This window comes from Polypterus senegalus, chromosome 4 (assembly GCF_016835505.1).
Source record: "Polypterus senegalus isolate Bchr_013 chromosome 4, ASM1683550v1, whole genome shotgun sequence".
Taxonomy (NCBI): Eukaryota; Metazoa; Chordata; class Cladistia; order Polypteriformes; family Polypteridae; genus Polypterus; species Polypterus senegalus.
This window is the reverse complement of record NC_053157.1, coordinates 13,872,810-13,883,597: the sequence shown is the minus strand read 5'-3', so window position 1 is coordinate 13,883,597 and position 10,788 is coordinate 13,872,810. Positions and strand designations below refer to the sequence as shown.

Genomic DNA, 10,788 nt, shown 5'->3' with positions numbered 1-10,788 from the left:
GGGGAGACACATGGCACTGGGAGTCAGTCTCCTTCCATCATAACCATCTACTCAGGCAGCCTGTGTCCACTACGACATATATGCAGGTTAAGTGAACTGTCATTGCTCCAACTGACACATGACCCTGCCCTGAATCAGCAGGTGAGGAAAATGGATGTAGCATATTGTGAACCACCAGGGGGCGTACAGCTCCCCAAACCAACCCCGGACACAACAGACAGAGAGACAAGTGTTACCCACAAGACACCTTTATTCTGCTGTGGGAAACGCTTTTGTCTCACTCCCCACAGCAGCATACAGTACAAGCATTAAATAGCACGACACACGGTCCCTTTTTTCTTTCTCTCTGCTTCCACTCCTCCTCCTCCTCTCGACAGCTGGCCCCTTTTATAGAACACCCAGAAGTGCTCCAAGTGTCCCACGATCCCTTCCGGCTATACTTTCCGGGTGTGGGCGTCGGCCCCGAAGAGGAGTGCTCAGCCGTTCTCTGTGCGGCCCCTGGCGGTGGCCATGGACCCCAGCAGGGTTGAGCTTCCATGCTTTAAACCCGTGAAACTGTATTACGCCGGAGAGGATGCCCTCTGTCGTCCTGGGTGGACGTATTGCCCTGTGCGAGCTCCTTCCATTACGGAGGCGTCCCAGCCTGGTAAGAAGAATCCCAGCTGTCCGTTACACTATATATAAAAAAACAGTCAGGAGAGTAGTAAAGTTTACATGTATTGAACATTCCTAAATTGCACAACGGCCACTACGAATTTATCTAATTCAGGAATGTGGGTGTCTGCAACTTAAATTATTGCAGCCCTGAGTGCAAGGCAAGAACCAGCCCTGGACGAGACACACTAAGTAGTCCATCCTAGGGCCCAGTCAAACACACACAGTGGCCAATTTTAACCCAACCTGGGGGTCTGGGAGTCTGTAAGGAAAACCAGCAAAGGCATGGAGAGATCATGCAAGGTCCACTCATTCAGTGACCAGACATGGGATTTGAACCTCGGACACTGGATTCATAAAGCAGCAGCCCCAACCACCTCTGCACCTTCCATTACACTAGACATTACAATTAGACTCAGGCGCCGCCACAAGTTTCAGCCTTTCCAGCAGCTCCGTTTGTGAATTTCCCCGTGGGATTAAGTGAAAAGCCAAGCAAAAGGACACCTTTTATTGGCTATTTCTTTTTGTTGACAATAAGGAGTTTTTTTTGTAATAGCGATGGAGCTCCTTTACCATCTCCTGACTGTCATTTCCAAGGAGCAGGATGAGGTCTTGGATCTCTCTTTGCGTGATCTTCTTGATGTTGTAGAAAATTTGGATTAAGTGGTTTCTTATCCTTGCAGATGTTCTAAAACAAGGTTGCTCTGCAAACCGAGTACTATAAGTGTGTATGGTTGGATTCCTTTCGGGATAAGATTTTCCTTTTTACATTTCGTTAAGAAGAAGATGTCGCTGTCCATGTGCGCCAGTTTCTTCCACCGGGCCTTCAATTCCATGTAGTAGCGGTACATTTCGGTGTCTTGTATGTCTGTAGTACTAGGGTGTTGTACCGTGTTAGCCATTATGAATGTAGAGAAAAGCCATTAAAAGGTGTCATTTTGCTTGGCATTTCTCTACATTCATAATGGCTAACACGGTACAACACTCTAGTACCCTTGGGAATAATAAAGTATCTATCTACCTATCTAAACATTTTAATAATGCAAAATAATTACTTACTCTTCTTCCATTATACCTTAAGGCAGGGGTGTCCTACTCTGGTCCTGGAGGGCCACAGTGGCTGCAGGTTTTCATTCTCACCCTTTTCCTCATCAGTGGCCTTTTTTCACTGCTCATTAACTCCTTTTCCCTTCATTTTCATAGCCCTGTTTTTAAAGATTCAGTCCTCCGAGTTGATTCCTTTCTTCATGAAATGACAACCAAACAGAAATGAGACGTGAAACGAGCCAACAGATGACCAGCTAAACTGGGCTTCAAACTCCAGTCAATTCCACTCCAACCAGTTTCTTAATGAGAGGCCGATTCTTGCTGTTAATTAAACCCGTTATTTAATTCCATGGCTTGTTGCTGCTCTCATTCTGCCACAGCAGACATTTCCAAAACTGTTGAGTTTTCTGTTTTTACTAAGAACACCGTCAAGATGTGCTGGTGACCTGAGAGACCTTCACCTTTCTTTATTGTCAGATATTGTGTGATGGGCACAGGGGGCTTGTTTTGTGTCTCATTATTGTTTGGCTGCTAATTAAGGGAAAAATAAAAACAGCTAAGGGGCCCGAGTCAAGTGAATTAAAACAAAAAGACAAAGGAAGTTAATTAGCAGCAAAAACTGGTGATGGGAAAATGAAGCCTCGTGAAGCTCTGAGGCTTTCTTTCTATTTGTGCTGAAAAAGATTCAAAGCTTTGAAGCCTCAGCCTCAGTAGTTTATGGTTAACTGAGGTCAAGGCAAGCTGTCAAGAGCGCAAGTGAAGCAGCACTCACTGTTTCAGGCTCAAGTCACTTTCTTTATTTTCAGATACTCTATGATGGTCACAGTTTGCTGGCCTTGCTTTGTATCTCATTATTATTTGGCTGCTAATTAAGGAGAAAGAGACAATTCAGGGGCCTGAGTCTTCAAGATCAGGTCAATTAAAATGAATTCAAAAGAAGTTAATCAACAGCAAAAACTTGTCATTAATTAAGAAATAAGTTGGAATGAAAACCTGCAGCCACTGCAGTCCTCCATGACCCCTGCTCTATGCCTTATGTCCCTCTTTTTGTTTGTGCTTCTTGTTGCCTTTGTTGATCAGACACTGTAGCCCTCTTGTGGCTGCTGGATGACATTACACCTGGGCACTGACATTTTGTGTAGCGCCATAAACAAAACAGCATCCCTACTGGAATGGACCCTACTCTCTGACCAGGCCAGGAAGCCAATGTAAAGCATAGTCAGGGAGTGAGCAGTGGCAGTCCTCCTCTGGGCTAGGACGCAGCCATGGCTGGACATAATAGATGGGTTTGGGAAGCTGGAAACATGGGACATTGGGTGTCTTCCTTATATGGGCAGAGCACTGCCCCAACGTACACTGGGTGGCAGCATGGGGATGGTGGTCCCATGGGGCTGCCCAGTCAGATCCTGGGGTACTCGCCAGCTTAGGGTTGCCAGATTAGAAAATTAGAAATACAGGAGACTCTTAAAATCTCTCTCTATATGTCTATATATATAAATTTATACATGTCTCCTACACACCCAGACCAATATATTATATAAAAGTAAAGGCATAAGTTAAAAACATAAAGCAAGAATTTTAATGGGTTTTGAGGAAAACAAAAGTAAAATCATTTGAAATTTACTGAAAGTGCAATTACATACACCACAGTTTGCTTCAAAACAGCTGCTGCCTTGTCTGATAAACGTTCATTCGCCTGAATATACATCACAAAATTTACACTTATGTTTTGTCATCTTGGGATGGATGGATGGATTAGTTTTTAAGTTAGAAAAAAAGTGGGCCGTGGCGAGTAGTAACAATGCTCTTTGTTGGCAGTCACTGTAGGTTGCAATGCTGATCCAGAACTGCACAGCAGCGCGGCTGGAGAGCAAAACGGTAAGAGTGTCGCCGTCCTCAGCCAACCATAAGTTACAAACTGGTAGCAAACACGAGTTTCCTCGTTACATTTGGGTTATTTCAATCAAGAGAATCTGAGTAAAGAAAGTATAATTACTTATAAAGTTACAACTAAGTACCGTAAGAAGGTAGTAAAAATAGATTTTTATTACGAAATTTGAAAATGAACTAAATACTGAAAGGTCAGTACGGGACAGGGGACAAAATGATCAAATATGGGACATGTTCTGTATATAAGGGACCTTTGTGTTAAACGTTTGCAGTGCACATCCAATTGGAATGTAATTTGTAAGGCATATTGTAATACCGCATACAGTAATCCCTCGCTATATCGCGCTTTGACTTTCGCGGCTTCACTCCATTGGGGATTTTAAATGTAAGAATATCTTAATATATATCACAGATTTTTCGCTGGTTCGCGGATTTCTGCGGACTATAGGTCTTTTAATTTATGGTACATGCTTCCTCAGTTTGTTTGCCCAGTTGATTTCATACAAGGGACGCTATTGGCGGAGGGCTGAGAAGCTACCCAATCAGAGCACGTATTACATATTAAATAAAACTCAATGATATACGATATGCTTCCCGCGCGCTGCTTCGCACACTTAAAAGCTCTAACAGCCCGTATTGATTTTTCATTGTTTGCTTTTCTCTGTCTGTCACTCTCTCTGAGAAATACAGGCAGATACGTATCCATCATGCAATACCATCAGGGCGGTGTATGATTGGCCCCATTACCTGCTCCTGACGGAGGGGCTGTTTGCACAGTGGCTGTTTGCTTAGAAGATACGGACGTGCCTGTAAAAAAATGCTGAAAGGCTACCTTCACGTTGATCCCTTCATTGCGCCGCTTTATCGCGGTGCTTGCATACTTAAAAGCCCAACAGCCCGTATTGATTTTTCATTGTTTGCTTTTCTCTCTCTCTGACATTCTCTGCTCCTGACTCGCACTCCTTTAAAGAGAAGATATGTTTGCATTCTTTTAATTGTGAGAAAGAACTGTCATCTCTGCCTTGTCATGGAGCACAGTTTAAACTTTTGACTAAAGGGTGTTATTTCATGTCTAGAGGACTCTAGTAATGTTAAAAAACGTATTTAGAAGGCCGTAAACAGGTTTTCAATGCTCTAACTGCAAAAATATTAGATTTATAAATAAAGAATCCTACTTCTTGGAAATCCATTTATCTGTCTGGAGCGGATCAACTGCTATAAACGAGGGTTTACTGTATAACTGTGCGGAGAATATTTATAAACAGTGTGGGAGATTTTTTAAGAGCTTAAAATATATAAAAATAACCATACAAACATATGGTCTCTACATCGCGGATTTCCACCTATCGCAGGGGGTTCTGGTTCGAGGAGGGATTACTGTATACCATTTATCATTCCAACAGATGGCACATCACAAACATTACTACAAATGTTTGTGATTTGCCATCTGCAGGAGCAACAACTGCAATGCATGTGTAGGATTTAAATACAAGGGATGTTCTGAAAGTTTCCACACTTTTTTTTTTTTTACTTTATTAAGAATTTCAAAAACAAATGACATCCATTTTCGACGTAGTCACCTTCATTTGAGATGTAATTTTCCCCGCGCCATACCAATTTTTTAATGCCCAATTACTACTCCTCCCGCCTTCACCGTTTGCAACGAAAATATAAAAGTGTGGAAATGTTTTGAACGTCCCTCATACATATAAATGATCTGGCTAGGAATAAAAGTAACAAGCTGGCTAAGTTTAGGGCGGAGTGGTGGCTCTGAGGCCAAGGATCTGTGCTGGTTTCCAGAAGGTTTCCGGTTCGAATCCCTGTCACTACCAAAATAGATCCTACTCTGCTGGGCCCTTAACCTGTAATTGCTCCAGGGGTTCCGTACAATGGCTGACCCTGTGCTCTGACCCCAAGGGGTATGCAAAAACTAACAAATTCCTAATACGAGAAATTGTAAAAGGTGAAATAATAATCAAAAATAAAACAAAACGTTTACAGATGATACCAACCTGGGTGGATTGGCCGATAATCGAGAATCCATTGAATCGTCACACTACTGTGTGGAAAAGTATGATCAACTCAAGTCATTCATAACTCCCATACTGAAAAAGCGACTACGTACCAAGGTGAGATGGACATTCAGACACAGATTCATCCCTCGTGGTGGCCGATGGCTGTAGGCTTACATGCTGCAATAGACAGAATGAGGCAACAGCACACGAAAACAAAAAAAGCTCTTCAGTTAATGCCATACTTTATTTCAGTGCTGTACACAAACATGTTTAACATAAACCGCAGTTATGGAATGTCGGAAAAATGTCAAGTTTTACGCTAATTGCAAGCATTAAAACGGGCACCGTGTGGGTTACGAAATGTTCTCAGCAGGGTAACGATATTGCTGCACTGTTATTACTGAAGCATTCCGAGACTGGCATGGATGGCAGGGAGCCTACGATTAAGGCCATGTTGCATACAGAGAACAGTTAGTGCTGTACATTCAGAACGGGTCAATTAAGCATACCCCCCCATTGCCCCATTCCCTTTGTCACATTTTTTTTTAATTTCCTCTTTATCGATATATATATATTTATATATAAAAAAAAACCTTAAAAAAGTGCAATTTCTCATTTTACAACACAGTCAAAGGAACAAAAAAAAAATGCAAATAGGTTATTTATAAAAACCCTTTTCTTATCGTACATCTTGTTCCCCCCTAATGCAATATATAAATATTCCCTTGGGCACTTCCATTTCCATTTGGCAACCCAAAAAAAAAAAAATAAAACAAATGAGATCAAATGGCAATAAAAAAAAAATAAAAAAAAATAGTAATGTTCATGGAAGTCACTGGAAAGGTCTGCTTGCACTATTTGCCAAGCAGTAATATCCAAATGCTCGAATGGCAAAATGAGATATTACAGATTCACTTGAAATGCACATGGTGGGTGAATACGTCAGGTCTTGTGTTACTTTTTTAGGGCGAATGCTCCAGTTAAAACGGACACGCAGTACAGTTCACATTTTTTTTTTTGTCAGTTTCCACTTGTACACAGTGCGTTATCGGGGTATCTATGCAGTAAAATGATTACGTCCCCAACCCGAACCTCTACGTGTTAACACCAGCGGTGAAAATTCACAGAGGAAATGCGGATTGGATTCACCTTCAGATACAAATCAAGTCGTCTAGTGTCGGGTCGGGTAATAGGTTTGACACCATACATGCCGCACTTTGTACCGCCTACTCGGCTGATTAGATACTAGCGGTGTGCTGGGCACTGCCACCTACTGTAAGTCACCGAACACTGCGTGAGAACATTTAAGGAGCAGAAAGAACACGAAACCTGTGCAGCTTGATGGAAAATATCAAGATAAATGAATGGACTTGGCCCCGCATCTACTCCAAAGTGGAGACACCGGGATGTCCGACAATCGTTATCTCTCACGCACTTTTCAATGCACACGCATTTGCATCTCCTCACGCTTGTTACATGCTCATCTTTTGAATATTGCATTTTACGCAGAAAATTCCATACGATAGCTCGTACTCTACGCTAGCATTAAGGCTGAACACAAGGCTGGCGCTGATTTTTGTATGAAACGATCGTCACTACAGCATGGCACCAGGCATTACGCATTCTTTCTACTGAATTTTCATACTAAAGGAGAAACTCATTAGAACTATGGCAATACAAAAGCATAATGGCTTTCGAGGGCAGGGGGGGTAAAGCTCAGCATTATTTTGTTGCTGTCAACAGTCTTAAATGAAGTTTCTGCTACAACATGGTGTTTTACCGGTTATTACTTATCTTGGCACTCTGTCCCGGTATTGCACTGAAGCTGCTGCTAACGCTGAAAGCAGGATGAAACGTCAATAGAGGCTGATAAGAGCTGGCAAAGTGGTTTTCTTGTCCCTTTGACATCAATGGGCAAGATTTGAAACAAAAAAAAATGTGAGGCAACAGAAAGAACAGCTACTGGTGATACTCCTCGGTTCCTGGCGGAGGGTGACAACAATTGCTCCCCGATCCAGGACAAAAAAAAAAAAAAAAAAAAAAGACGGGATTAAAGCCTCCATCACTGTAGGTAGCGATAAACTTTAAAACAATGATTTCCAGAGTCTGCTACTACAACGTGGCCATCTGAAGTCAAGGCCAGGCCTTGAGGGCCATAGAGAGGATCTGCGGACGTGTTGATGTAGGAGAGGAAAGATCCGCTGCCATCGAACACCTGTTTGGAAGAAAAACAAAAAAGGAGGGTCAGAGATGTAGAGAGAGAGAGCAAAACAAGCTTGAGTGAGCTTGTAACCAGCCAATCAACAGATAAATAAATTGGATTGCTCCAGGGTGACACACTCGCTCACGCTTTTCCTCTTCATCATCGTTGAGAATTTCATTCTCAATTGAATCTGTAATTGGATTTGTCACCAAATGGCAAGGCAATCAAGTGGAAATCTGACTACCCTCAACCTTCGACTTAAACCGACGTCACATTGCATGACGTGTTGTTGTGGGGAATGTCATGTCAGATTTGCCGACCAAAGTCGCTAATCTTGACGTTGCACCACATCAGATTGCACAACTGATCGTCGTCGGGCAGGTCTACTTTACCGACCAGGTTAAGATTTTCTAGCACAGCTGTTCTCCACCCTTTTTCCTGATAACCTGATGGAGCCACTGCTACGCTATACGAAGGGAGAGCTGCTGCGAGTTCAGCAAGGAAGCTCTGCTCATTTTTTCTTTTTTCCATGTTACTTAACACTGGAATCCCTGAAGCCTATGAAAAAACTTGTAATCCCGGCCCACCTTTAATTCCTTCGTGCCTCTCCATCCGCGTCTTTTGTTTTGTAATTGTGTCAATCAGCTCAAGCAGCAAGCAGCCTGCTATCCCCTCCCCTGCCTTGACAGAGCTCCACTCAGTGGGGAAAGAAGCTCTCAGAGCTCAAGTCTGTTTATGTGCGTGAGGTGCCCGGAGTTATAGAAGGTAAATAATATATTGTTATGTGGAACACATGCATTTCACATGTGTTCTGTGTCTACAACGATCTGGGTAAGCTTAGGATGACAAGAAATGCGAGAAATGTTGAACACATAGCTAAAACAGAAACATTTTACATGTTAATAGTACTAAAGATAAAATTTTGACATGAAGTGTGAAGACTGAAGTCCTCTTCTTCTTTTAGCTGCTCCTGTTAGGTGTTGCCACAACAGATCAGCTTCTTCCATACCTTTCTGTCCTCGTCATCTTGCTCTGTCACACCCATCACCTTCATGACCTCTCTCACCACATCGATAAACCTTCTCTTAGGCCTTCCTCTTTTCCTCTTACCGGTCAGCTCCATCCTTAACATCCTTCTCCCAATATACTCAGCATCTCTACTCTGCACACGTCCAAACCAACCCAATCTCGCCTCTCTGACTTTGTCTCCCAACCATCCAACCTGAGCTGACCCTCTAATGTCCTCATTTCTAATCCTGTCCATCCTCGTCACAACCAATGCAAATCTTAGCATCTTTAACTCTGCCACCTCCAGCTCTGTGGTCAGTGCCACCGTCTCCAGCCCATATAACATAACTGGTCTCACTACCATCCTGTAGACGACTTAAGTCCAAATATCAAATAAACACTTTCACAAAAAGTACAAGAATAACAAAACAAGTGCAATTTTATTCAATGAAAAAGAAATCTGGTTAGGGTATGACGGCGACGCAACCGCTTGGCTGGTGCAGTGGTAAGAACTGCTGACTCATAGTCAAGAGGTCCCAGGTTCGATTCTGGCCATTTTGAGTAGTGAGCTGCTCTTATTGTTACTATTATACAATAAAAACATACATTTGATTTGAGTCTGTAACAGCCGGTGTAAATGTACAGTACTTTTAAAGGTTAGCACTTTTTTTTTAAATTCAGTTTTATTCTCTCAGTCACGTTCACGCTTGCCTGATCTGACACTGCTGTTTTCTATCTATCTTTTATATAGTGCCTTTACTATCTATCTATCTATTATAGAGTGCCTTTCACATCCACATATCTACCTATCGTGCCTCTCACATCTATCTGTCCATCTACACTCACCTAAAGGATTATTAGGAACACCATACTAATATGGTGTATGACCCCCCTTCGCCTTCAGAACTGCCTTAATTCTACGTGGCATTGATTCAACAAGGTGCTGAAAGCATTCTTTAGAAATGTTGGCCCATATTGATAGGATAGCATCTTGCAGTTGATGGAGATTTGTGGGATGCACATCCAGGGCACGAAGCTCCCGTTCCACCACATCCCAAAGATGCTCTATTGGGTTGAGATCTGGTGACTGTGGGGGCCATTTTAGTACAGTGAACTCATTGTCATGTTCAAGAAACCAATTTGAAATGATTCGAGCTTTGTGACATGGTGCATTATCCTGCTGGAAGTAGCCATCAGAGGATGGGTACATGGTGGTCATGAAGGGATGGACATGGTCAGAAACAATGCTCAGGTAGCCCGTGGCATTTAAACGATGCCCAATTGGCACTAAGGGGCCTAAAGTGTGCCAAGAAAACATCCCCCACACCATTACACCACCAGCCTGCACAGTGGTAACAAGGCATGATGGATCCATGTTCTCATTCTGTTTACGCCAAATTCTGACTCTACCATTTGAATGTCTCAACAGAAATCGAGACTCATCAGACCAGGCAACATTTTTCCAGTCTTCAACTGTCCAATTTTGGTGAGCTCGTGCAAATTGTAGTCTCTTTTTCCTATTTGTAGTGGAGATTAGTGGTACCCGGTGGGGTCTTCTGCTGTTGTAGCCCATCCGCCTCAAGGTTGTGCGTGTTGTGGCTTCACAAATGCTTTGCTGCATACCTCGGTTGTAACGAGTGGTTATTTCAGTCAAAGTTGCTCTTCTATCAGCTTGAATCAGTCGGCCCATTCATTCTCCTCTGACCTCTAGCATCAACAAGGCATTTTCACCCACAGGACTGCTGCATACTGGATGTTCTTCCCTTTTCACACCATTCTTTGTAAACCCTAGAAATGGTTGTGCGTGAAAATCCCAGTAACTGAGCAGATTGTGAAATACTCAGACCGGCCCGTCTGGCACCAGCAACCATGCCACGCTCAAAATTGCTTAAATCACCTTTCTTTCCCATTCTGACATTCAGTTTGGAGTTCAGGAGATTGTCTTGACCAGGACCACACCCCTAAATGCAT

General features: G+C 42.8%; 1 protein-coding gene across 7 annotated transcripts in view; it reads right to left on the bottom strand.

Moving 5' to 3' along the window:
• Positions 1-5,831: 5,831 nt before the first annotated feature.
• trim2a (tripartite motif containing 2a) overlaps positions 5,832-10,788 on the bottom strand; it is a 175,935-nt gene continuing 170,978 nt past the window's right edge. For all 7 annotated transcript variants that reach the window (XM_039750271.1, XM_039750273.1, XM_039750272.1 and 4 more), the window contains exon 12: positions 5,832-7,821. In XM_039750271.1, coding sequence (XP_039606205.1) covers positions 7,669-7,821 — 153 coding nt within the window. In that variant the 3' untranslated portion in view covers positions 5,832-7,668. The remainder of the gene's footprint in view (positions 7,822-10,788) is intronic.